This window comes from Melanotaenia boesemani, chromosome 20, assembly GCF_017639745.1.
Source record: "Melanotaenia boesemani isolate fMelBoe1 chromosome 20, fMelBoe1.pri, whole genome shotgun sequence".
Classification (NCBI taxonomy): Eukaryota; Metazoa; Chordata; class Actinopteri; order Atheriniformes; family Melanotaeniidae; genus Melanotaenia; species Melanotaenia boesemani.
Window position 1 is genome coordinate 17,862,863 of NC_055701.1, and position 27,512 is coordinate 17,890,374.

General features: G+C 39.3%; 1 protein-coding gene across 4 annotated transcripts in view; it reads right to left on the reverse strand.

The window, feature by feature from the left end:
• The window catches only part of pcnt (pericentrin), a 36,454-nt gene that overhangs the window by 6,900 nt on the left and 2,042 nt on the right, over positions 1–27,512 (reverse strand). For 2 of the 4 annotated variants that reach the window (XM_041971552.1, XM_041971551.1), the window contains 49 exons: positions 25,531–25,707; positions 24,899–25,048; positions 23,754–23,903; positions 22,722–23,638; positions 22,244–22,591; positions 21,637–21,955; positions 21,086–21,502; positions 20,791–21,006; positions 20,581–20,676; positions 20,292–20,435; positions 19,738–19,987; positions 19,448–19,527; positions 19,069–19,357; positions 18,668–18,768; positions 18,469–18,580; positions 18,110–18,236; positions 17,788–17,907; positions 17,628–17,697; positions 17,409–17,513; positions 17,204–17,315; positions 17,078–17,118; positions 16,860–16,994; positions 16,547–16,757; positions 16,312–16,462; positions 14,607–15,060; positions 14,284–14,481; positions 14,106–14,177; positions 13,511–13,615; positions 13,112–13,264; positions 10,726–10,872; positions 9,105–9,265; positions 8,661–8,827; positions 8,389–8,570; positions 8,110–8,272; positions 7,693–7,935; positions 7,040–7,272; positions 6,693–6,800; positions 6,032–6,052; positions 5,465–5,701; positions 5,211–5,384; positions 4,808–4,960; positions 4,427–4,606; positions 3,315–4,340; positions 2,227–2,397; positions 1,925–2,114; positions 1,390–1,724; positions 1,214–1,316; positions 502–674; positions 142–420 (listed from right to left, as the gene is read on the reverse strand). In XM_041971552.1, the coding sequence (XP_041827486.1) occupies positions 142–420; positions 502–674; positions 1,214–1,316; positions 1,390–1,724; positions 1,925–2,114; positions 2,227–2,397; positions 3,315–4,340; positions 4,427–4,606; positions 4,808–4,960; positions 5,211–5,384; positions 5,465–5,701; positions 6,032–6,052; positions 6,693–6,800; positions 7,040–7,272; positions 7,693–7,935; positions 8,110–8,272; positions 8,389–8,570; positions 8,661–8,827; positions 9,105–9,265; positions 10,726–10,872; positions 13,112–13,264; positions 13,511–13,615; positions 14,106–14,177; positions 14,284–14,481; positions 14,607–15,060; positions 16,312–16,462; positions 16,547–16,757; positions 16,860–16,994; positions 17,078–17,118; positions 17,204–17,315; positions 17,409–17,513; positions 17,628–17,697; positions 17,788–17,907; positions 18,110–18,236; positions 18,469–18,580; positions 18,668–18,768; positions 19,069–19,357; positions 19,448–19,527; positions 19,738–19,987; positions 20,292–20,435; positions 20,581–20,676; positions 20,791–21,006; positions 21,086–21,502; positions 21,637–21,955; positions 22,244–22,591; positions 22,722–23,638; positions 23,754–23,903; positions 24,899–25,048; positions 25,531–25,707 (10,266 nt within the window). Of the gene's footprint in view, positions 1–141; positions 421–501; positions 675–1,213; positions 1,317–1,389; positions 1,725–1,924; positions 2,115–2,226; positions 2,398–3,314; positions 4,341–4,426; positions 4,607–4,807; positions 4,961–5,210; positions 5,385–5,464; positions 5,702–6,031; positions 6,053–6,692; positions 6,801–7,039; positions 7,273–7,692; positions 7,936–8,109; positions 8,273–8,388; positions 8,571–8,660; positions 8,828–9,104; positions 9,266–10,725; positions 10,873–13,111; positions 13,265–13,510; positions 13,616–14,105; positions 14,178–14,283; positions 14,482–14,606; positions 15,061–16,311; positions 16,463–16,546; positions 16,758–16,859; positions 16,995–17,077; positions 17,119–17,203; positions 17,316–17,408; positions 17,514–17,627; positions 17,698–17,787; positions 17,908–18,109; positions 18,237–18,426; positions 18,581–18,667; positions 18,769–19,068; positions 19,358–19,447; positions 19,528–19,737; positions 19,988–20,291; positions 20,436–20,580; positions 20,677–20,790; positions 21,007–21,085; positions 21,503–21,636; positions 21,956–22,243; positions 22,592–22,721; positions 23,639–23,753; positions 23,904–24,898; positions 25,049–25,530; positions 25,708–27,512 lie in introns of all 4 variants that reach the window. The other 2 variants (XM_041971550.1, XM_041971553.1) reach the window with 2 other exon arrangements.

The window sequence follows — 27,512 nt, forward strand, 5'->3', positions numbered from 1 at the left end:
TAAAATATCTATAAAAATATCCTTTTAAGATCAACTATGACTTGAAACAAATGTGCCTTTAAATTTTTTTTTAATTGAACCTTTATTTAAACCAGGCCTTCGCTCAGCCTAAATCTTTACTGTTAAATCATGGAAACTCACTTCTGTGCGTCTCTGTGCCATTCGACAGAGGAGTTCTCTAAGAGCAATCACAGTCTCTTGCAGTGCTCTCTTCTCCTGTTGCCAGCTCATGGGAGGATTTGACAAAGTTGAATTATCCCTGTGGTCCAGTGGAGCAGAGCCATGTTCAGAGTAATGCTGCCTCTGACTCAGTGAAAAGGCTTGTAGGTCTGAAACATTTTGTTGGATTGAAGGAGCAGCACGACGCTGACTCAAAGTGAGAATTCTGCAGCTTTCTTGATAGACCTTTTTCAACAGACCCTGTAAGAAAATATAAGAATTAAATTAAGCTTAGGCAAAATTTAATTCTAAAAGTATTATCAAGTATTTGCACAAGCTTACTTGAAGTTCAGGTGACAGCAAATCATCACTGTAGCTCATACTGCCTGCAGCACTGTCTGTGTTAACTGTGGGGTTCATTCCTCTGCAGCGGAGATATTCAACAAATTGAGCATCCAGCCTTTCAGTCTGTTCAAGCTCCACTCTCAGCCTGGCACCCAGTTCTGAACTCACATCTGAAGCACAGAAAGAAAACAGAGAGTCAAGTCTTTAGGTATTGTATATAAACACAAAACCAGTGTACCGTACTGTAGCACTGGTTGGTATGGCCGTGGTTGACGCAGGCACTGCATTTTAGTTCAAGTGATCTCAGATTAATCCTAATATGCTTAACATTTCCGCTCCTAAATATAAAAAACTTATTCAACGAAAGGACAATACAATAAAAGTTACGTACTCAACAATTTCACAAAATAGTTTCTTACTACATATTCCTGTCCAGTCTATACGGAATTAAAACTATAAATGGGCAAAAGAAAAAAAAAAAAAAAAAAGTGTATAGTCATTTGAGAATATTATTATACCAAATGGAACATAACACAATGGTCTGACATGGTTGACTAATGGATGTAATATTAAAAGTAATTTAATCCAGTAGACTCCCTAATCTAAGTTAATTCATTTTATTTTCATGAAGAACATGAAAATATACCAAAACCTGTCAATCCAAACATACACCACATTATTATAGTCATCAGGTTTTGGAAAAACTTACTACTTCCATAACCATCACTGGCCCATTCTTGAGCTGATATGGAAGAGGTGGAGCCAAGTGGAGATGGAGGTGCTGTTAGGTCAAGTCCTTCCAACTCATGCACCTAATAAATAACATAAGATGTTTTTAATAGAAGCTGAGAAAATCGCGCATGCAAAAACTATTCGACTACATACTTTGTCAGTGTCCAGTGAATCGAGGACGGAGAAGTTGTCAGAGACTGATAGAGAGCCTGGTGTGTGGGTACTGTGTGTGACAGGATCTGGGGTGATGGTTCTGGAGCGTGGAGGCTCCATTACAACCCTGGGAGAGGTTTTGACCTGCGGGGGATCTGGGCCTGTGATGTTCAACTTGCTGAGCTCGGACAGTCGTGAATCGAGAACCGAGGTGTGAAAATGTTCTCGGATTCCATCCTCGGAGCATTCAAGTCTTCTTAAAACCTCTGGAGAGCTGATAGAGGCTTCTTCATGAGAGACTGTCAAAACATCCTCAAAGGTTGTGAGAGAAATATCTGCAGATGAAGGTAAAAATGATCAATATGAGAACAAGCATATGTTGTAATGTTACAAAATGCATTTGAATCTTTCATGTAAGCAGAATCATATTAATAAGCATCAAAAGTCCCAAATCAAAAGGTGAGACTTTAACAATCTATATTTTAAATTAATCATAAAGCAACAAATCATCTGAAAAAATTCATTTTGTGTTTACCCTTCTGTGGGTATTCCTGGTGATGAATAAGTGTGTCCTGTTGGTGACACTGTTGTCGGAGCTGCTCCAGTCCTTTTTGCTGATGGGCTAGTTCCTCTTCCTGTAGAGCCAGGTCCTCCTGAAGGCACTGGAGTTCTGCCTTCAGTCGCTGGTTGTCAGTCTCCAGGTCAACAAGGACACGATCTTTTGTCTGAAAGACAGAACAAACTGACACTGAAGTCCAGCTGTAATGCTCAGGACAAACTAATTTACAAAATTACATGTTAATTTTAATACTTTGTTCTCAGCTCTCATATTCTCACCTGTGCTTCCTCATGAAGTTTTTCAGCCCTTTCTGTGCTAGTACTCAGTCCTTGTTTTACTGCAGCTAGCTCTGCTATCAGCACCTGATGTTCTGCCTTCAGCCTGGTAAACTCAACCTCCCTTTGTCTCAAGGCAGCATCAGCCTTAGCAAGGGTCACATCTGCATGGGTCTGAGAAAAAATAAAATATGCTAAATAAATATATATGAACCAGAACAGCAAACCAGTGCAGACATTCATCTCTCACTCTTCTGCTTTTTCTCCAAAGCTGACAGTAAATGAGAAATGAATAACCGGTCTTGTGTTTTAAGTTGTAATATAAAATGTTCCATTTTAACAATTTTAACCATACAGCATTGTAGTACACCACATTTACATATAAAACTTGTGTAATCTTTTATATCCACTAAACAATAAACGTACCATACACATTTACTGCATAAAGTAGCTTGCAAAAGTAGCTTGCAGTACGCATTACTACAAAACAGAGCTCAGTTGAATTCAGACATGCTTCAACCCAACCCATAAAATGCAGTTTTTTTAAAGACTACATCTGCTTCTTACCACATCCTGCCACGACTGAAAACCCAAATGAAAAAAGGTGCTTAAAACCCAAGAGCTAGTAAAGCTTCTGTGAAGCTAGTTTTTATTCTTCCTAAATGTATTGCAACTTCCTCTGTGTGAATTAGTTCCTGCAGTGTCAGCATTCAAGGACGTCATAATAGCAACACCCCTAACTGAAAGCAGATGTGGTCTTGCCTGTTGATATTAGCATAGCTTTCTGCTAGGAGGAAAAAAAAGAAAGAAAAGAGACCCCCCCCCCAAGACCATTTGTTATCTGGACTTCAGACTTTTTTAAGCAGGTTCACAATTATGTGGGTAAGTTTTAATAAACCCTTTTCTAATAAACTGTTATGTTTCTTGGTCAGATAAAATATATATATCTTCCATATAGCATATAAACCATATAAAAGATTAACATAAAGATAATAAAATTAATAGAAATAAGAGACTTCTTGAGTGCTAGATCACAGTAAGGAGGAATGTTTGCAAACTTAGAAGGAAAAACAGTAAACACTGACAATTACCAGAACTTCCTTTTGAGCCTCTTCTTGATTGGTTTCTTGTTCATTCAGCTTATCTGTCAGATCCTGAATAAGGGCTTTCAATGAAGTCACTTCTTGTCTTAGTCTTTCAATTTCCTGCTGGAGCTGACCCTCTCTCCGCCTCAGTGCCTCACGTTCAGCAGAAAGCTCCCCTTTCACAGTTTGAAGCGTTTCGATTTTTGCCCTTTCCTCTGCAACCAGTTCTTCCATGTCGACCATCTCTGCTCTTATCTCCTGAACTTGTCTCTCAAGAGTGAGACTAGTTTCTCTGAGGATCTCCATCTCCATTTTCATCTCCCGCTCCTTTGCTTTGAGAGTCTCAATCTCTTTCTCTCTCTCCTTTTCATCCTTTTGCAATTTGAACACCACAGAGTTGAGGTGGGCTTTCTCTTCATGCAGGGTGCTTGCCTCTTCAGCTTGAATAATCAAACTGTCCTTCTCTGCCTCTGAAAGTTTCCTCTTCTCCTTTTCCTGCTCTACTTGGGTTTTGACATCTTTCAGCTCAGCTTCCATCAGCCTGAGGAGACTTTGGTATTCATCCGACTTTCCCCTCTCATCTTTAAGCCTCTTTCCAAATTCTGCCCCTTGTGCTCTGTACTCTTCCTCTTGGGTGACCAGTATTCGCTCCATTCCTTCTTTCTCTGCCACAGCAGTCTCAAGCTGATTTTGAAGGGTCTTGAGACGAGATCGAAGGGAACGTGAGGCTGCAGAATGACTCAAGCTGAGCTCGTGCTTCAGGCTGTTTGGTCCTCCCCTCCGCTCTTGTTCTTGAACAGTATACTGTTGAGGTTCAGGGCTGGGAGCAGGTGAGGGATTGATGCTGTCGCCGTCCTGTGAGTCACTGACTTCATGCAAGTTGGGGCCCAAGGTGGCCAGCTCTGCTTGAAGAGTGCTGATGACCTCGTGAAGGCGCTCCTCTTCTTCCTGTTTGTCGTGCCGCACTCTTGTAATTTCAGACTGAAGATGTTCAACCTGAGAACGTAGATCCTCAAGCTCCACCTCCAGGGCCTATTGTTTAAGCAAACATTTTAATATGGGCTAAACTATGTGGACATAAATGCTATCTAAAGTTTCCCTTGCATGTTTATACCGACCTTATTGTGTCTGGCATTCTCCAGCTCATGTTCCATTCTTTGGATCTCACAGTTGAGGTGGTCTATCTCCTGGTTTTTCTCCTGAAGAAGTGCTGAGGGAAGGCTTTCTTCCTCACTTTCTTTCATATGACTGTGTTCTTCTTTTTCCTCCGTTAGTACGGTGAGGACAGACACCTTCTCCTGTAACCAGAGTTGTTCCTCACAATTTACTTAGGAAGTTGTACCCAAACAGAATACATTATAGTTAACACTGTGTTTTAGTCACAATTTTTAAAGCAAAGCACAATTATCAAATACTATTAATTTGTACAGAAAACTAATTTTATTTGATTGATCCAAACTTTAAACACCTCTGAACAGGAAAATATGCACACATCTTACCGTGAGGACTGAGATCTGTTCTTGGAGCTCATGAACATGTGCTGTGTTCTTATTGGACAGCAGCTCCAGCTGAAGAGTGAGGTGTTTTAGTTCAACTTCTTTGAGACTCAAGTCTCTTTGCACAGTTTCTAACTGGCCAAGCAAGACTTCTCCCTAAAAGAAAGAATAGAGCTTATTTAAAGAAATGAAACAAAATACAAAATAAAGTTTTAACTGCAACATATGATAGTTTTCTATAGTACACTGAAAATGTATAATTTGAAAAGTAGTGGTATTAGACAACAGATCTGATTAGAAATTCATATTTGTACCAAAAGGTGGTGCTGCAATCAAACATGGGAATCAACCACCTTTTCTCTGCCCAAATCATCCATAAACCAGCTTTATATCAAATCTGACAGACCTCTTGCTCTTTGCTACGTAGATTCTGTTGAGCAGCATCCAAAGCGTCTCTAAGCTCTTGGGTGGGGTCACGCGTGTTGTCATGGTAACAGTGCCTTGTTTCATCCAGTTTTGACTGCAGAGCTGAGATTTGAAGCATGCTGGAAATCTGCTGCTGCTCCAAAGCGAGCTTATCCTAACAGGAGGAGAGGATCAGTAATAAATAGAGTGTGTGCACTGACAAAATTACTAAACTGAAAGTTTTTTTGTTCTTACCTGTGTGAGCTCCTGTTCTCTCAGTTTCATTCTGTGTAGTTCTTGCTCCATTTGACTGACAGTTCTAACACGATCAGCACTGTTTAGCAGTGCTTGTTCCAACTCTCTGATTCGCCCGGCTAGCTTGTCTATCTCTTCATTGCGCTCGGCAAGATCGCGCTGAGCTTGCTGATGGGCTGCAAGTAAAGAGGCGTGGTCCTCCGTTTTGTCTTTGATAATGGCTTGTAGACTGTCTAACTGCAAAGAGAGAGTAAACACCACTTTGAGTAACAGTTTTTTCAGGAAACAAAGCTGGGTTTATAACTACGAAACTACATGATTTTAAAGAGAAGCCATTCCAAATCTGCAGCCAAAAACACAAGTTAAGCCATTCTAGAGAGCAATGATGTGGAAATGAAAGACAAATGAAATGTGAAAAATAAGCAAATGAATAAAGGGAAATGGGTGAGATTGGAAAGAACATGACTCATGATGCGCATGAATTAAAAAAAATGTAGATAATGAAATACACATCATGCACAAGAATCATAGCAACTAAGAGAAATGGGCTAAACCCAAGTTCCATACCTGTAGGTTTAAGTCCTCAAACTACAGCAATCCATTCAGCACAGGAATAAACACACGGCAACAGTCAGGCTCATTGGCAAATACATAATGCATTAATCACTTCAACTTCTGTTAGCAGTACCATACGTGCTTCAGTTAACCAATTTGTAACATCGAATTTACAAAAACCCGAACGGGAAAACAAAAATAAAAAATAATATAAAAATATATATATCACAGCTGATATATAAAACCCCACAGACACTCCAACTGCAACACATTTGATTTTTTTTTTTAAGTATTGATACATTTAAGCACTTCCAACGATAAGATCCTGCCTAATAGATCAGTTGTTAAGAAAAATATAAAAATAAAAAAATAAGGTAAATTGTTGCCCCATTTGTAAATTTTCTGTAAATTATTCTGCAATTTAATCACATTGCACTCCACATGTTGCCCTCTGATCAAAATCCAACAGATGTTTCCTCTCAAACAATAAAACAAATCTGTTACAATTTAGCTGATGCAATTGTGCTACAATCAGTTGCATCAGCTACAAACTCACCCATGCTTTCTACAACGGCAATGCTACGCAACTCAGAGAAATGAAGGTGGGTAATGGTAATATTGTGACAATCACACTTACTTTATATAGACATTTTATAAAGTTAATGGTTCTTACCCTTTGTCCTTTATTATCCACAGTAGGTGTCTGTCGTAGTTTAGCCTCAAGCCTGCGGATTTCCTGCTGGAACTCATCTCTCTCATGTTCACGCTCCACAGCCTGCTCCTATATATGTCAGAGCAAATTATATGAAAGACTGTCTGCTACATTTAACAGCAACATGCTTTAGAAAATAAACCAAATAATAACGGAAGATATACTAAGAGCTCTATGACTAGTTTAGATCAGCAAACCAGTTCTGAAAAAACAGCAGATTTGTAAAGAATTACAATGACATCAAGAGATTTTATTTTGAATTTTACATAAATTTTTAAAAACAAATAAATGCATAAAAAAAAAATCACCTCTATAAACTGCCTGTTGTGTTTCAGCTGCTTCTCCAGTGCTTGGACATGCTGGTTGAGGTCCTCAGTGTGGGTCTTGTGATGCAGCTCTGTCTCCAGGTCCTTAGTCTCCTGCTCTTCAAGCTCCCTCTCCAAGGTCCTGAGGCGCAGTGACAGAGATTTGTGGTCTTTCTCTGCCTGCCGCTGCAAGTCCAGCCTATCTTGGGTCAAACGCTCCGTCTCTGCTAACAAAGCTTAAAAAAAAAAGGTTAGTGTTAGGAGTATCATTTTTCATTTTTAACCATACAACCAGAAGAATTGTACAAGATGGTGAGACCTCAGAGGACATCTTAAATGCATACAATTACATAGACTCTGCATAAAGAAATAATAAAAGACACTGCACTCCGATAAGATTAACTAAAAGCTACTGCCACTGTCAGTATTACAAACAGCAATCTCACACAGCACTGCAAATTCATCCCCACCCCCCATCAGACACACTCATACTCCGCTCTGACCCACAAACCTGCGTCAGGATCTAAAATGAGCCAATGGCCTACGGAGAAAGGGCACATCTGAGCACAGACATGACATAAATATATGGTCACAGACTCTCAAAGAAATCATGGAACATGCAAACACAAAATATTAAGTTTTTTTTTTTTACCCACCTTTCTCCCTCTCCCCAAGCCCACTGGAGAGATGCTCCTTCTGGCGCAGGAGAATTGCATGCTCCTCACTGAGCTCCTGATGCTTCGCTCTGAGGCTGTCCAGCTCTGCAGTGAGACCCTCCATCTTGTGCAGTTTCACTTTCAGGTCCTCCAACTCCTCGACTAGCCTTTCCTCTTGAGTCTCCTTCTGCTGCAGAGACTCTTCTAGTGTAGCCTTTTCAGCAATGTATCCCTCCAAAAGCCCTAAACGCATCAGGTTGTGTGAAAGGCATGTGATTGAGATTCTCAAAAAGAGTAACGCTAAAGTTTAAACTTAAGTACAAGTCTTAAATTTAAAGCAAATTTAATGTTCACAGTCAATGGCAGCAGCATATAAGTTCACTTTGAGAGATCAACAATATACTATACAATACTCACCCTCTGCTTTGTGAAGCTCCAGCTGAAGGTGACTTCTCTGCTTGGCCTCCTGATCAAGCTGCTCTAATAGGAGTTTGTGCTGCTCAAGAAGGTGGGCTGAGTCTTCTATGCCTTGGGAGAACTTTTCCTCCAGAGAAAGATGGACATTGCGAGTCTGTTCCAGCTGAAGGAAAATAAAAAACACCACATTCATTTCACAGCAAACAATGAAAATATGGGAAAAATGATCAGATATTTGTGTGGATTACTGAAGTATCAGCAAATGTGTTGTTTCTTTACCTGTGTATTTGCCTGGTTGAGCAGATCCAGCAGGGTGTCTACTGCGTGACGCAGCCTGCTACAGGCATTTAGAGCCGACTCTTCTCCTCCAGGGTTGATCTGAGTATCTGAAACCAGCAGACTCTCACAGAGCAGCTGGGTCAGCTCAGAGTCATCGGTTGAAAAATCAGCAACTGAGATACCTGAAAAAGGGAAAGTCAGAATTCATTCATATCAATACATATACAGAAATCTGTCTTGTTCCTTAAGATTAAAATCTCAGATCAACAGACCTGATTCTTGGTGATCTTTGTTCCCTGGTGAGGTCCCCGATAGAACAGCCTTTTCAGATGTTTTCGTTCTTATCTTTTGTCCAATCAGTTCCTCTGTTGCTATGATACTGCGCAGCATCTCAATCAGCACCTTACCCAACTTTTCATTTGAATGGTGAAGTTTGCATCTAGGGGAACAAAAATAAAAATGTACAACGTGCACAGAAACTTTACCGATAAATTCATGATGTTAGAGAAGAGAAAAGATATATGTAAAATCCACCTTTGTGTTATAATGCAGCAGAAATTGACGTGTTATTAAGTGAGGTTTGCTGAAATGGCAGCAAAACCTAACAGAGCAAGTTTCATTATAAAATATTAAAATCCCAAATACACATTTTAAAAAGCCACCTACACGAATCACACACACAAACAAAAAGCTCATTTAAAAAAAAGACAACTTACTTTTCCTCTTTAGCAGTCTGCAAGTCGTCAGTGAGCATCTTCAGAAGGTTTCCCCCCTCCTGACTTTCTCGCTCCCTTCGTTGAAGGAGGGTGTCCATGGTCTCCATCTCTACACGCTTTCCTTGTAGCTCTCCTTGCAGACAACCAACCTCTGCTCGCAGCTGAAATAAATAATAAACAGTACTATCTTGTTAAAGACAGTATCTATAACAAACTTAATAATTCATCTCCATCTTTCTCACCTATTCAACATATTTTAAAAAAAGACATTTGCGAACATCTAAGGCATGGCAAGTCATTCAAATCTGAATGGTAAATTATCAAAGCCCTCCCCAACACAATGGGGCAATGGTTATTGTTCCTGAACTAACTTTGATACAACACCTAAAATACACACTTTCTTTAAAAACAGCTTAAAGTACACGTGCACACACACACACACACTCTCTTGCACACTAACTGTTAGACATCTTGGCAGTATAGCTCTGCTCATGCACCAAGTCAGTTGAGCAGAGGTGCATCTAATTGCTGGATGTTTGAGCATAGACGAAAAGAAAAGAAAAGAAAAGAAAAATTCCATATCTGCAGTAACTCCGTTACCTTCAGTGTATGTGCCTTTTCATTCTCTCCCTTTGATATCACCATTCCCTCTGTTTTTGCCTCTCCCTCCCAACAAACACCTCTCTAGCAGCTACCTGCCTCAACAAAACAATACCATTGCCATGGCAACAGCCCCCTCCCAAACTCTCTTAAAGCTCTCTATGCCACTGTCATGGAGACCCGAGTACATGTTAATAATCTCACAACAAAGAGTGAAGCTGAATGAGTGCCATAGAAACAAATACATCAGATAACACATTTATGCCCCTGACTGTTACCAGAATGAACACAGATTTACAGAAGTAGTACAAATAGATGTAGAATTTGTACATTTGTTAAGCCTGCCATATGCAATCAGAAACTTAAATGTCAGGGTCTGGATATAAAGCAATACCCCTGTTAGTAACGAAGAAGATGCAAGTACACAAATTCCACCAAAGAGATCTATTAATCTGTTGATTGTCTCAATCTTTCCTTCTAAAAACTGAGAAATAGTAACTTTTCTTGAAATAATACCAAAGTCAAATGTTTGACTAAAAATGTTAAAAACAACAAAAAATGCATAAAAAAAAGCTAAAACAGAAAAAAAATAAAATCCAGAATTAAATTTTTTTTGCATTTTTGCTTGAAAGATTAATAAAAAGATTAACTCATCCTTGGCACTCGTATACATCCAAGACTACTCAGCAGTTTGTAAATACCTTTATCTCTTTTACAAGCTGTAATCTGATGTAAGGATAAGAAGAAAATCTAGACTATGGATGCACTGATTTGCAGAAATGTTCTTTTACCCTCAAAACCAAGACCTCCTCTGATGGCCTTTAGTTTCCACATGACTGTACCCTCTCATTAACCAGAGTAAGTTTGTCCTTTCGATCATTTTAACCATTATACAATATCTTTCTCAAGCTTTCTCAAAGTTTAACAATATGCAACACTTTATTCAGAGTCTCTATTGGTACATTCTATATGCATGAATGGTGGAATATCAGGCATTTTAATGTAGGTGTGGATCCAGTACCTGAGCCACCACAGCATCTAGTTGCTGCAGCTGGGCAGTGAGCTGGCTCATCTTGTCTGTGTAGCTCTGTTCCTTTTCCTGTTGTTCTGATGTGAAGCTCCGCCTGAGCTGTTCAAGCTCCGCCTCCTTTTGCTCTTCAAATTCCGTCTTCAAAGAAAGAAGTGATGTAGAAACATGAATTTAGAGATGGAGATCACCAGTAAATGCAGTTGCATACACTGTAGGTTTATACATCCCTCAGGTCTCTGACATGCTCACTGTCTTATAGCCGACTACTGGCTTTAACATTGCAGATGGTCAAATGCTAAATATATGTAGGGAAAATAAATAAATAAATAAATACCTTCAGCCTTAAAACCTTTTGCATCAGAGGATAAAAAGCTTATATCCATCCCATTTAGTCACTGTTTAGATGGTAGCAACAGAAACACGTGCACAGCCCACAAGCACAGACTGAGAATTCAGAGACAGACGGACGTGAACGCTTCTAAACATATGATGGTGAGATTACGTGAAAATGGGGTTTGAATAAAGCTCGAGTGGGAGCCAGTCCAAGGGAGGGAACTATCCTTAGGACTGAACTGGTGCAGCTGGAGCTTAGCATTGCTACCACTTACACACACATACCAGCTCCAAATAATCCGTCCCATTACATAATGTTTTTAACAAACACTGAGGCAAATAAACACGTGTAAAAAGAAATTAAAGGGGAAAGAATGTTACTCCATCTTTGTTGATGTTATATATATATATATATATATATATATATATATATAGCCATTATCATAAATGAATGGACGACACGGAGTCCATTCATTTATGATAATGGCCACCTCGGAGGGCATTATACCGCTTATACTATGGTCCATTAAGAAAGAAAAAAATATTAAATAAATTATTAATGCGTTAATGTTGTTTTTTTTTACCGGTAAAATCGTAAGTTTTTCCACAAGAAGCGGCTGAGTGGACTATTTCGTTGTGACGCGTTGTCAAGGTAACAGGCTCTGACACAGGACCTACATCTCGGTGGGCAGTTATGTTACACAGACAGTTCAGAGGGCGGGTGCAGCTCTTATAGCTTGTGTGTATCCAGAGGATGATGCGACATGTTATTTCAAACAGTCAAAGTCCACAGATAGTTTCCTACATGTTTAATAAGCCTGCAGGCTGCTATGATCTGGCGTGTCTGCTGCCCGGCATCTGAGTTTCTGTTGCCACGGTTACCAACTACCGTTTAGTCAGCGCAATAATTTACAACAATAATTCTATTTGACTGGAACTTCTTTCATAGGTGTCCATTATCACTTTTTAATGGACACCTTCCAGCTAATCAGAATCGAGTATTCACCCAGACCATGGTGTGTATATATATATATATATATATATATATATATATATATATATATATATATAGACATGACATTGTGTCCTTATTTCACAAAAACTAAAGCCAAAATCCAGAAGCAATGTGTGAAAATCCAACATCACCCTTACTACTTGCACTGGAGTTAACTAGAAATCAGCTGCTGTCAATCAAATGCACTTGTTAATTAATCATCATCAAGTATGTGAACCTCTATAAAAGCAGGTGTTTCAGCAGTTCCCTTGTCTGGAACATTCAGGTGTGTAATAAAACAATGTCACTATTTTAACACACCAGAAAAGACTGGCAAAGATGTTGAAGAAGCAATTGCTGCCTCTTGAACATCAGGAGTGGACATTTGAGCAAGTTTGCCCCAAGATCACATCATGCAATCCTCAGAGAAATTGCAATAAGCTGAAATGTTACATCTCAGGCCTCATTAGAAAATATTCATTTAGACTCTTATCTCTTAAAAAAAAAAAAAAAAAAAAAAAAGTTGATGCACAGCTTATATTTACAAAGTTGAATTTGGAAAAAGCTCTAGATGTTGTGGAACAATGTCTTTTGGACAGATGAGACCTAAGGCACCTCATATAAAGTGTCTATGGTGATTATGGTGAAACACCTTTCTGCTCAGACCTCACAACTTATGTTAAGTACCAAAGCTCAATATTATAAGCTTCCAAGATGGTGTCCACTACCCAGAATGTGCCACGCCAAACAAACACTGTGGCCCTTTCTCTCTGGGGTCATTTCAACAGGACAACAAAGCACACCAGAAAATCTACAACAGTGGATGAAAAAGAAAATAATGAAGACAGTGGAATGACCAGGTCAATTACCAGTCAAAGTCCAGATATTAACCTGGTTTAATTGCTGCTAAAGGACCTTGGGGGGTAGGGGGTGAGTGAGTGTACATGTAAAACATGGCTTCCTCAAAGATTTATTCAATTTAAGATGTTAATCAAAGTGACATCTGAGCTACATATCTTTTTATCTTCTCTACAATATATTCTCTCTTACCTTTAAGTGATTTATCCTGTCTTGTAGTCGTTCTTCTGATTGAACTTTAAGGAGCTCCACCTCTTCTAGGAAGTGTTGCCGTTGCCTTGAAGACTCTTCTTCAAGCTCCCTGCGACAAGCCTCCAATTCCCGTGCAGAGGTTCCCTTCAGTTCCTACAGCAAAGGGGAGGGGGGGGATACATACTAAATACATACACCATCTCTACAAACAAATACAACATTACAGAGGATGAACAATGATTCAGTATAATCCTCTCTCTAATGGGTCCTAAGAGCCACCAGCACGAGAACTCTGGCAGCAACCATTAAAGGCAACTTGTAGCTCATGAGCTAAGTGTTTGGGTGTTCACACACAGAAGACCAAATGGTCCAAGACAGTCACCCAGATGTAACACAAACCTGAAGCTGGAGTTGCTGTTGCTCGATAAGCTGCTCTTTTTCAGATGTGTAGGTGTGTGAGAGTTCCTGCAGAGCATAGCTGTGTTGCTGCTCGAGCTCCAAAACCTGAAAGGAAAAATTAAACCATTAAAATAATATTTTAATGCTGGAATGAAATAGAAGCATTAAAACATGGATTTCTTTTGTTTGTTGCACATCCAAACACAAACATCATAATAAATACTGATGAAATGAAAATATGATTTAGTTTAAATGTAGAAACAAAAATGTAGAATTTAGAGATTAAATTCAATTAGCAAACTTCTAAAAATGTTTTAATTTAGTAACCCTGCTCCTTAAAAGCAGATTCTTGAAACTTTAGTCAATTTTATTTAATGTTTTATATATATATATATATATATATATTTATATATATATATAAACCACTTTGCAATGACTCATTTGTGAATTAAATGTGAACTTTTTTGCTCTTTTGCTTTAAAGTAAAAGAAAACAGAAGTATAAAGTCTAGATTTTCTATGTCAGAAACATTTATGAAAAATGTGATGAATTAGAAAAATTAACCATAATTATCCAAAAACAACTGTATAGTTACCTGCTTCTTAAGTGTTTCCAAGGCTTTGCAGTGTTCAGCATCTAGGGCCTCTTTCTGAGCAGCCAATTCAGTCTAGAAGAGCAACACACAGTGAAGTCACTTTTTCATATAGATTTTCATTTATGCTTAAAAAATAATTTCACTGAATATTTTTTTACAGCCAATTTCACTTTCTCACCTTGTGAACGTGGCTTAGTTCAGCTGCCATGGATCTAAACTTCTCCATGTGTACCTTAGCCAGCTCCTTCCTCAGTTCCTCCCTGATTGACAGCTGCTCGGCTGTATGCCGCTCCATTAGTTGTTTGTGTTCTGAATTCTGGCAAATCAGGTCTTGCCGGTGCCTCTCCTCAAGTTGAACTATTTCATCACGCAGAGCCTGAGATTATAGAGATGAATACATTAATTGAATAGTATTTACAAACTGAGAAAATGAATCAGTGACTGCATTTTATATTTTAAAATGCTTTCAAGGATTTTACTTTTATGCTCATAATTCCTTACTTGCACTTCCTTCAAGTAAGTGGCCTCCAAAGTGTCCATATTACCCAGCATCCTCTTTTCCAATTCATCCTTCTCTTCCTGGTGTTTGCGATTCAATTCTGCTTCTAAAGCTTCCAACTGTGCCCGACTTGTCTCCTGAACAACTGCTTCCAGACTCTGAAGGTCTTTCTTACATTTAGAGTTGATGGCGGCTTCCAAGGCAACAAACTCAGCCTTGTGCTTAGTTTCAATCTCAGCGGCCATAGCTGCAAGCTGATCTCTGTGACTGGCACTGAGTGAATAAAGTTGTGCTTTGTGTTCAGCAGTGAGTGTGTCCATCTCTTGGTTGTGCTTATTCAGTAGTGTTGTTCTCTCATGTTGCATTTCAGCTTCATGCTTGTTCGTTAACTCTGCCACAGAAATGTCATATTTTTGGACCAACTGCTGCTCCAAGGAGGCCTTCTCTTTTTGGAACCTGAACACACAAACAAAATGTATCCAAAAATTTTAATCAGGGCCAGGATTAAAACCACGTTGTTGTCAGTTTAAAAGGAAGTATACCTTATATCCTCAGTGACTTAGGATACTAAATATTCTGTTTTCAAATTATTACAGCAGCACTGCAACTACTTTCTAACCCAGGGCTGCTCAGTATGGTCCTATGAGGGCCATAGTCCTACAGGAGTTCAATGTTTACCTGCTCCAACACTAAACTGAAATTAAATGGATCCACCAGCCTATGGACTTCTGCACAATGACTCATTGAGTCAGGTGTATTGGAGCAGGGACACATTGAAAACCTGCAGGACTGCGGCCCTCATAGGACCAAATTGAGTAGCCCTATTCTAGCCTGTAAATAAAGCTAAAATTTTTAAGATGCAATAAAAACATCAGATTTTCATATTTTCACTGACCAAATTATTAAATTTAGGTATAGTTACATTCCGTGTTAATTAAAAAGAGAAAAAAAGAAACCAGTATAATCAAAGTTTGGTCTTATGGAAAAACATTCACACTGTGGGTTTGTAAACTTTCCATAAAACCAAAGAAAAATCAGGCTGACATCACATGAAAAACATTGCTCTAAGTTAAAAGGCATTCTTCCATAAAATCTGACCAGAAGTTGAATTATTTTGATCAAAAAAGGAGTAATAGAAATGATATCCTTTTACAGTCAAACACCAGTCTTGGTCCTTGATAAGTTTAGTTCATACTACGACATTTTAACCTGATTTCAACTTGCAGACAATTGTTTGACCAGCTGTCGACCACTATCTGTAAAACACGAAGAGATGCCTCCAACTGAATATTTTACTGTTTTCAATATTTGTTAAATGTTTTTGGGATGGAGCTGTGAGTTAGTCATCAGTGAGAAGCAATAACCAGTGATTTCAATTAAGAGATATGACAGGGCGAAACCAAGGAAAGAAAAACAAAACAAATGTGGCACAAATCACAGTAAAGACACAATGGTCAGCCCAGAAAACCAAACAGAATTAGATCAAGTGCTGGTGAGAGCACCCATGCCTCTGATGTTTCCACTGTATAATATCATGGTTTAGATCTGGCCAAATATCTTGGTACTTTACACCCCTGGTCAAAGACCAGCTATGTACTGTAAATGTGCAAGAAATTCAAAATTCCTCAATACAAGATAATAAAGTTTTGGGAAGAACAGTGTGATGGTATTAAAGTCATGTTGTGTGAACTCAGCTTTAGTTCTCACCTCTGTTGGGCTTGGTGTAGTCTCTCATCACCTTGCTCCTGTAATAAAACAGTAAGCTCCTTGATTTCAGCAGACATGCAGTCCTTTGCCTTTTGCAGTTCACTGTCATACTGAGCCGCTAATCTCTGCCTCACCATCAGGACCTGTGGGCCTAAAAGACAAACACCTCTTCAGAGACTGATTTAAATAAAATAAAAGAATTGATGAATAATGTAGATCTTTGAAAAATTCTTACTTTCATTGTTATCCAGAGCAACCTGCAAGGACTTTAACTTCTCTTTTTCATCTTGAAGTGCTTTTTCAAGGTGTGTCCTCTCTTTCTCAAAGTTGGACCTCAGCACAGAAATCTCACTTTCATGCTTCTGTTGAAGCTCTTCTCTCAGCTTCTTTACATTCTCCTGCAACTCCTCCTGTTCTTGTTTTAGAGTTTCCTCAAGAAGGGCAATCTGTAGCAGATAAATTTTAAATGATTTAATAACTTGGTGCAAAAGTCCTGCACGGTATGATTAAATGTTTTGCAACTGCACTATACCGAAGATGGCATATACCTTTTGTGTGTTCAACTGCATCTCTGCCTCATGCTGTTCACTCAGGGAAGCCTGTCTGTTTTCCAGGGAGTGGATGATTGTCATCCTGGTGTCCAGTTCCTCAGAGAGACACCACATCCTGTGTTCTACCTCAACCTGAATAAAGAAAAATATCTTTAAAAAATCACCAAAGCTCTGAATTACAGGTCCATGAACTTTTCCAAGTTAATTTTCCTCACCTCAACCTGCCTTGCTGCCTCCAAACGTACTCTGGTAAGCTCTGAAATATATTTAAAGAGTTGTTTTGTCAAAGTAAATACAAAATGAAAGGTTTATGTTATATCACAAAACGGAGTCTGAGGTACCTAGAAGATGACTGTCAGAAAGTTTGGCTCTGAGGTTCTCTAATTCCAGGGCATGACGAGTCTTCATCTCCTGCAGCTCTTCATAGTAACGGTCAGTGAGCTCTGAACGCACCTGATATACAAAATAATGATTAAAAAGCCTTTAAGTAAAAGAGTTACGGTTCAGTGGGCCAACAATTCACTCAATCATGAAAGCTGATATTACCTGCCGCAACTCTTCTTTAAAAGAAAGAGTCAAAGACGACTGCAGATCGGAAAGGTCCATTACATGTTTCTCCTCTAGCTGAAGCCTTAAAGTGTCCATAATTTCCTGGATGAGACATTCAATAACACAATGCTTAATCCCATCAAAAAAGCAAAGGAAATTAATACTAAAGTATTTGGCTTTAAAACCAAACAATATTAACAATATTCCACCTCTTACCTTCTGTTTCTCCAGTTCGACACTGCTAGAAACATCTTTTTCCTGCTCAGCTTGAACCTGAGACAAAGAACTGAAACAAAGTCCAAAAATACATATTAAAAAACATTCAGTAAAGACGTCACTAAAGAAATTTCATTTCACACGAAACCAGTTGATATACCTGTCATCTGTAGTTTTAAGTAAAGATTCTTCCAAAGCTCCTTCTACTAACTTCAGTTGGAGCAGAGCAATCTCTTCTTTGTAGCTCTCCTCTGTTGCATGCAGGCGCTTCTCAAAATACCTGAGGACAGACCAGGAGAGAATACATATAAACTTTGGCAAAGAAAACCATTTAAAGAGCGATCAATATACAGGTCTGTTTTTCTTGAATAACAAACTTAAAACAGATGATATTTTATTGCCCTTTGGGATAAATAAATAAAATATTTTTCATTTCATTTATGAAATTAAATAAGCCCAAGTGTCTATTCATGTTCTCATACTTCCTCAGGTTTTCCAGCTCAGCCTCATTCTGCTCTTTCATCTCTTGTTTTTGTTCATTAAAATCTGTCTTTAGGCGTTCAATGTCATCAACACGAGACGAGCGAGCCAGCAGCTGCTCCTTCAGCTCTGTTAGATTAAACAGACACAGAAAAAGGTAAGAACGAGACTAGAAATTTATTTAACATCTAATTATTAAGTTGTTTTGATCAGTGTCATTAACAGCAGCCACTACCAAGTCACACAATACAATGTGATTAGTTGAATATTTAAATGAATACTGCAGATGGAAAACACACACAACCAGCTATCAACCCACCCCCAGTCAAACAGATGTCACAGTCTTGTGTATTAATCTCACCTCCAAGCTCTTGGCGACTAGTCCTCATGCTCTCCAGCTGGGTCCACAGCTGACCTACTTCCTGTTCTGAGCTCTGTTTGAGCAAAGCCTTCTCTTCCTCCAGACGCAAAACCTGGTTGACAAGTGAGAATCATTTTATTTGATTTGAAACAAGAAAGAAGCTGAAACTTAAGCTGACGTTAAGGGAAAGAGAACCAACCTCTTGTTGCAGTTGCTGTTCTTTCTCCTCAAGGTGGAGTACTCGCTGCTCTTTTTCATGTAGCACCGTCTTGTGACTACAAGCCAGCTCCTCCAAAGAATCTGATCAACATTCATAATACATGAAGCAAAGCATTTACAATTTGTATTAATTAAATCATGTTTGCAAGAACACTGGGAAATGTACTTTTAGGTGAACACAAGAAAAAAAAATAACTTCAGTTTGATAGGCAGCTTAATTCCTGATTACCATGTATATTTAGCCACAGTACATCAGATCAGACACACAAAAAGCTGTTTTTTTTTTATTATTTTAATTCTGAATTAAGAGGGCTGAGAGGTCTTTAGGGCAGCATTATTTCTTGGTGGACCATGAAGAAGAAACTGAGGGACTCAACTTACAGACAGCAGCATCTCTGTCGGCCAGGGCTTTTTTCAGCTCCTCCTCTAGTTTCTGAGTCTGTTCCTCACTGGAAGTTTGGAGTTCTTCCAGTCTTGCCTGCGTCTCCTGCAGCTCTGACTGTGTTTGGGATAGAGCCGCTTTGGCTTCAGTTAGAGCTGTGCTGGTCTCTGTGAGGGAGGCCTGGGTGCTGGTGAGCTCTGTCTGGGTGGCAGTGAGAGAGTCCTGAACCTCTGAGAGAGACCTTTGTAAGTTTGCCTCAGCCTCCATTTCCAACTGCATTCTTAAAGCCTAAAAAGAAGCAATATTTTGTTACCGTTTAAATCAAATAACTGCAGTTATAAAATAATATATATGTATAAAAATCTATGGAAGTCTTACTTGAATCTCTTTAGTCTGTTTTTCATCCACTGAAGCTCTTTCCTGAGCAATACAAGTCTCCCACTGCTGCTTCAAATCATCTGAACATAAATAAACAGACATGGATTCGCCAAGTCCTGGGTTATATCTGTCATCTAGCTTTGTTATTATTTAACAGCCTATTAAATAATGAGGGTGATTCATCCACAACCACAATGCCACACATGTCGATTGCATCAAGGAACTAGCATGAAAAGGAAAGTAAATAAAAAAATAACACTGAACTGAGAAGCAATCTTCGCTGAACTCACCCATCTGTTGTTGGTGCAGCTCACGCAGTCTCTCCTGCTGCTCCTGACTCTGCTGTTTGATCTGGTCCAGATCAGACTGGTGGGGGGCTTGCAGAAGTGCACTGTCCTGGATAAATGTCTCCTTCCTAGAGGTCTGGCTGAGAGCAGATTCTTGCTCCTGCTGCAGGTTTACATGAGAGTATTCCAGCAGAGATGTGTGAACTGTTGTTAAGCTCAGACGCAAAGCTTCAAGCTCCAAGGTCTTCTGGGCCTAAACACGATGAAATACAGATTGTGGTTAACAGGAGTTTTTCTTGATATAATAATCACAAACTGTGAGGTAAAAGAGGGTTGTACTATACATTTAAATTGACGTCACCATTTTCCTTCACAACTTTTTTTTTTTTTTAAACAGGTTATAGTGAAAATAAAATTTAAAATCAAAGAAATTATAGAAAACTGCTAATAATGACTACCAAGGGCAATAAAAGTTCAGGGAAAAGGAATGAGGAATAAGTGAAATTTTGAAACATATAATATAAAGATGCTGTAAAATGCGTTTGTATATAATATACTTGTGCCTGATGCATCTCAGCCTGGTGAGCTATTTCCATGCTCTCCCTCAGCTCCAAGGACACCTCCGTTCTCAGCTGATCAAGCTCCTCATTGTGTTTGGCAGTCAGCTCTGATATCATTCTCGCATGCTCACGTTCAGTTACCTGGGAGAGAAGAAAGAGAGAGGAAAAAAAAGGATGACATGTAGCAGAGGAAAAGAACATGAACAAATATCCATAAAAATGGTTAAAAAAAAACATGAACACATACAGTATCTTTATGAGGAACAACATAATGACTCACTGGTACCTGTTTGATCATGCCGATCTGTCGCTTCTGTTCATCCTCCATACGGACCTGTAAATTTAGCAGCTGCGTCTCCAGGTGAGAATTCAACTCAGAAATCTAGGAGTTCATGCAGGACAAACATGTCATAACAAACACGGCTGCACAATCCTCTTCTTTTAATGATTGAAATATTAAATCCTTCAGTTAAATCCTGCAGTGTGTAACTCTCACCTCTTGACTATGTTTCTCTTTTAGGTCTGTTATCACCTGCTGATGAGAAGCTTCGAGTTTTTCTGTAGCCTCCTTAACAACCAGATTCTGCTTATTAAGGAGAGCCTTCACCTCCTCTTTCTTCTCCCTCATCTGTTCCTCCAATAGACGATTCATATTAAGGAGCTTTTCCTTCTCTTGTTTCTCCTCTTCCCATTTTTCTCTCTCTTCGGCCAACTGTTAAAATGATATTGTAGATCATGTAAATGGCTGGCCATGGGTAATTCAAAAGTAGAAAAATAATGTTACACCTCACCTCAGCATCCTTGGCTTTCAGTATGTGTTCAAACTGTTCAAGTTCCTCCTCTAGGACTTGTTCCATCTTTTTTATCTGTTCATCCATCTGTTGTTCTTTTCTTTTGTCCTCCTCCCTCTGCTTCACAGACTGAGTCTGGGCATCTTCCAAACAGGACAGGGTTTGTTTTAGACAGGAGATTTGGGATTCCAGTTCATTTTTCTCTCTTTCAGCACTGTCCAGACTGTCACATTTTTTCACAAGTTCTTGCTGCAGCCTTTCCACTTCTGTTTTTACATGTAGGAACTGTACACTTGTTGTTTCGAGCTCTTCAAGAACAGTCTCAAACTCAGCTGTCTTTTGACTTAACTGGGTTATTGTTGTTTTGTGTTGGATTTTTGTCTCCTCAAGCTCCGATATGAGCTTTGAGCAGTGACCCTTGAGAAAGGAAGAAAAAACAAAATAAAAAATTAAGCTTAACACATCACACAATAGTTTTTCTTGTCAATTTGTGGCCTTTATTTGAGGTCTAACATTTCTACACTCTTATTAAGGTGTGAACACAGGCTTACCTGTAATGTTAGGATGTCATCTCTTGGTTTTGGGCTTTCTTTGGAAGAATCTCTTTCTTTGTCCTTCTTCAGATCTGCCAATCCATCTTCGTCTTGCGATGGAAAAGTAAAAGATATGAGGAGGGAGGAGTCTGTGTTGCTTTCAGTCTCTTTGGCATTTTCTTTTACCCTTTCTTCCCATAAGGCACCAACTTTGTTTTTAAAGTCGACTCGCTCGTGGCTTTTCAACTTTATCTCCTCCTCAATAAGTTTCCTCTTGTCTTTCTCTTCCTCAAGTTCCCAGAGAGCTTGCCTGAGGTCTTCTGTTACTTGGGCCCACCTAAACAAAGGGGATAAAATAAATATGGCTTTATTTCTCTGTTGTAATACTGTGACTAGCTGAATGTTGTAATTTTTTATGTGCTCTTTCACCTGTTGAAACAGGGGAGGAGGGACCAGTTTTAAATGTGTTTGCAAACAGTAACCGGAACTGTTTTGTCTTAAAAATGGTACTTTTAGTGTGCATACATTTTATTCAAAAGGTTAAAAACGTCATGTCCTAATTAATTAAATTTTAGAAATGAAAAGGGATGCACTATTTTTCACATAACATGATCTGCCTTGTTACCTGTCTCTTGCTTCATCCAGCTCTTCTGCACTTTTGATAACTTCTTCTTGTAACACACCCAATTCTCGCTCCTTAAGAGCCAACTCATCACGGAGCTCCGCACACTGTTGATTTAGCAGCTCCTTCTCCAAGTCTGTTTCCTTAAACTGTTGGTCTGACATTCTGCTCAATCCCATTTCATCAGAGTTTTGAAGCCACTGAGAAAGAGAGTGAGAACTGGACTCCGCAGTTTCTGGTGCAAAGTACTGTGAGCTGGTCATGTTCTGGATGTCGTCATTTTCTTCAGAAGGACGGTTTGAAATTGACAGTAGAGGCTGGTCTCCAAACACTTCACTGTTCAGCTCAAAACTGTGGAGAGCCAAAAAGATAAAATGGGAGATTTATTTACTAATCTGTAAAAGTAGCTACAAGTGATAAAGATGTTAAGCAAAAATAAAAACCCATTCAGATACTGAGACAATGCTATAATGTCTCTCACCTGCAGTCTACTGATATGTCCAGCTGAGTGCAGTGATCAATGCTTTCATTTACCACTGAAGATTGGGAGTTTGCAGGTGGGGCTGAGGACAAGTAACGTTCCATCAGAATATCTCCAGACAGTGATGAGTTCATTATGTCCTGATCAGGTCCACTTTCTAGATTTGCTTCATCTATACTCATTCCATCAGCGCTAAAGCCAGCTTTTGCTTGGTTTTGACGGTTCTTAGAAGCTTTAAGTCCTTCTACCTCTTCTTGCCTTCTCTTAAGCTCCTGCTCCCTCTCATCTAACAATTGCCTGACACGCTCAACCTCATCTCTGTGCTCCTCTTTAAGCCTCTTCATCTCTTCCTCCTGTCTTTGCCTTTCCTCCTTAAGACTCTGAAGATGGAGCACAGAGCTGGCAACCTCATCACTTTCTGCATCTTCTTCCACCTGGAGTCTTTTCCTGAGCTCCAACACTTCTCTGTTTAGCTTCTCTTTCTCCTCTTTGTACTGCTCCATTGCAAGGCACTGAGTCTGGACTTGGTTAAACTGGGTTTGGAGGTTTTGCAGCTGTGTATCCCTTTCATTTCGCTCATCTTCCCTTCCTTGTTTCTCTTTTTCTAGTAAATAAAGCACATGTTCGTTTTTCTTTATCTCTCCCGCTAGTTCAGCATATAGATGCTGACTCTTCTTCCTTTCTTCTTCTAGCTCCAACCTTAGCTTGTGCAGAACAGAGTCTATTTCTGTGTTGCTGTCAGTGCTGATGCCTTCAGGATCTGGTTGCGAGCAGGGACTTGCATGTCCTGATCCATGTGATGGTGCCTCTTCATGATTGATGTTTTTATCTTGTGAGGAACAGCCATGGTGATGCTGTCTTAAGTTAAGGACTTCGGCTGCTGATTGATCTTTGATACGTAGAAACTCTACACTGGTCTGTATGAAGAAAATGAATAAATACATTTAAAAAAATGGCAGAGAACATGTAGGTGCAGTAGCTGTAATGGTGGACAAAAATAATCCTGAATTGCTGCTATTCTGAGACACTTACCTGTTGGAGCTGTTTCTGCAGTGCCTGAATCTGACCAGCAAGTGACTGTGCCTCCAGCTGTACCTGGTCTCTACTCGCCAGGGCCTCTTGCAAGTTGGAGCTGAGCTTCGCAATTATTTCATTACGTTTTTCAACAGCTTGCTGTAATTGCTGCAGATAATGGATGGGTGAGTTTTATAAGCAAACAAGACAAAGCCAAATACTTTACTCAAGAATGTTCAACAAACTGACTTCAAAGCATAAATTTATTCTGCTTTATATGGGAAACCAGTTTGTTATGTACTGCAACTTTCACTGGAGGACTCATTTGGGCAGTAGGCAAATCAGCAACTTCAACGTACAATTAAAAGCCATCACTAGGACCTAATTAGAGAGATAACAAAAATAAGTAATAATTGTCCTGTCTGGCCAGCAATCAAAGACGGACAATCTGACTACTCCCAAACACTAACTTTGTTCAAACCAATTAATCAGGCAAATAAGATTAACTTCCTGGTTAACATAAAGAAACCACTACTTTAAATTTTAACACTGAAAGGGCCATGTGACACTATATTAAGCCCAAATACGTCACAAAGCCACCCAGTCATCCTCTACACCTAAAACTTCATATTTTATACAAACTATGTTTCACTTTAAGACTGGAGCAGCCAAGCAACCATGCACAAAGAAACCAATAAATTCCCCATGGGTTGGCGATGACAGAAATTCACAAACTTCTTGCTGAGGCACACTGTAACACCAAAAGACCTCCAGTGTCTTTGCCAATAAACAGAGCATAAAGACAAACCAGACCAAATTATAACATAAGCCAACGTGTGCATGAAACTGTTTTATACAGTTTCATGGCCCAGTTTCAATCTTTGAATACAACCAACTTAAAATTATGATGCCAAGTACATGACATATTTCATGGGACTAAAGTCATTTTGCAAGTTATTTGGACTTACATTTAAGTCTTGTTGTGGTTTTAGTATTAAAACCAGAAAAAGATCCAAAGAAACTACTTGAAATGCAAAACTACTGAGTTATGTCGCATGAAACAGCAATTTTTAGCCTGTCATTCAATATGCACATTATAATAAACAAAATTCCCTGAAAGACAACAATTAATCTGTAAATGTCATATTATAGATGCTGTATACCTTCAGCTGCTCTTTGCCAGTAAGTGCAGCTAATTCCTCTTCTCTCAAATCCAAGTCTTCCACAGGAGACAGGCTTTGCTCCAGGGTAGGAGACTGATCCTTCTGCTGCTCATTCTGCTGAACCTCTGATTTTTCTGGCTTTGGGGCCTCCTAGAGGATCAATCCACATTAGAAATACCTCCCATTTTAAAAATGTAAAAGAACCAAACAAAAAGACATCAGCACAAATCATGCAGTACACATATGTATTAAATTTTATGTAGTTGCTGAACAAAAAAAAAAAAAAAAAACTACAGGAAATAGTTCTTAGTAAATCCTAGCCAGGTTGCTATGGCAACATGTCCTACAGGCATTGTGATGGTTACTGACCCAATTCTCTAATGTATGTTTATCAGACAGGGGGCATGGACAACATGTTAAAGAATAGAGTGTGAACAAAATGACACAAACAAATGGAGGTCAAGCAAAGTGAACTGTATAATGTAAAGCAGTTAAAAAAACAACAACAACAAACTAACAAACAAGCAAATTTTCTGAAACTGAACCAATAAACTGAAAGACAAGAAATAAATTTCTCCAGCCTCCTCTTTAAACAGCTGGCACATGGCTGATAATCTATAGAAAAGGTATACCTCATGGTTGGTCTTGCTCTTTAGCTCTGTGGTATTGGCTGATAGAGGAGCTGGTTCTATGTGACAGTCTTGCGTCGAGCTGTCATTCTTTGAGACAGTCTGACCCTTCCTCTTCTGCGTCTTTTTCGCCGCCCCCGCACTGTCGCTTTTCGCCCGCTTCTGTCTGAAGCTAGCAAGCTGCGCAGGAAGGACAGTGAGAGGTAGATGGAGACATAGGTCAGGACCACAGAGCACCACCAAACTACTAGCATGGTGAAGCTCAGGAGTCCAGGGTGAAGAAGAACTACAGTCCAGATTTATCGAATGAAGAGGTACATAAAATAATTTAAAAAATTATCACCATGCACCATGATGCATAGTATATATTGTTGATCTTCTACAGTGTAGAAGGGAATAAGTGTTGGAAGCACTCATTTTGATGAGTCAGTTCTGAAGAAAAAAAAGTCAGTGCAGCAAGAAGAAGAAATCCCAGATTAAATCCCAAAATATACCTTAACCTGCCGAGACATCCAAGTTCAAAATGGGATGAGGAAGCTAAAAATTCTTGGACCTCCAGAGAACCATAGCATACCCACGAGAAAGGCAGAATTTAATGACTCATGGATAACCCCAGCATACGAAAGACAAAGCAAGATAAAAGGAGGAAAGGAGGAAAAGGAGGAAAAGGAGGAAAATAAAAAAAATTTTCATTTTTAAAGTACTGTCAAAACCAGTGATGCACATTGACTTACTGGAACTTTTACAATGACCTCAAATTCTTCTCCTAAATATTACATACTAAAATATAATTAAAATAAAATTGAGAAGTTACGTAAAAAATCCCAATCAAACTGTTACTGAGGTTAAATTCCAAAGGGATCATTTTTATACAAATCCACTCCAGTCCTCCTCCTATTTCTCGTTGAAACACAATCCCCCTCTTTAATCACTGCCTCTCTCTCTCTTGGCCTATCTCTTCTTTAAGCAGCTTAAAAAAAACAAAAAACAAAAACCCAAAGCATACAGTTTTCCATTGCAACAGAGACCCTGTCAGGGCTCTCTGTCAATATCTGACAATAAGTGATTGATTCCTTTCTTGCCAGTGGCCAGATCTGTCATTTCGTCCTCATCAAGGCAGTTGCTCTGTGGTCCAAATGTAGATCTTAAAATATTCCAGCAACAGCACAGTCTGCCCAACCTCACCGCTGAAGCAAACATTGAGAGCACAGAGCAGAGGGATCTGCAAACTCTGTACAGAGGATGGCACATGTCTACACCAAGGCTAGAGGGTGGAGACTGGGAGACGCATTCGCACAGAGGAGGAGACAGAGCTCTGTGTGTGGCAAGCAGCATCAGTGTGCATGCTCCATTCAATTTGAGAATACACAGTCTCAGGAGACCTACTTGTTGCTTTTTTGCAATGAGTCACAGACAAGATGCATGATTTAATTGTGTGCATGGGTGCCAAAACTTCTTCTGATTAATAAAAACCACATTGTAGGATTAGCTTTGTACTCTCATCAAGCACCACAGTGCTACTTTGTTTTTTACGTGCCTGAAATCAGTTGATTAAAAATAAATAAATATCTGCTTCATTACAAATTGTCTACCTACATCAAGCTGTTGGTTTCATTAATCACTTCAGACCCCACCCATGCTCCCTCCATCTTCAGATTCAGCATCAGCCTGCCAGTGTCACTAAACATTACATCTCAGGCAGACATCCGCCTGATGAGCTGGGTTTACCCCAAGGCCTCTTCTAAAATGCAGAGATTCTGACTAAGCAGCTAACTGGAGCATACTTTAGTGAAAAGCAGAAGTAATTGGCAGCTTAATGGCACTATGTTTTCAACAGTGACAACAACAATGCATGCAGGTTTAGCTTAAAGGAGCTTGTCCTTTATGAAATCTTAATACACGTGTCATGACTGTGAGAGAGAAATCAGAGCTTTCTGATGTGGCAAGCAATACAGGCAACTGACAGCCGTGCATTACCATAGCAA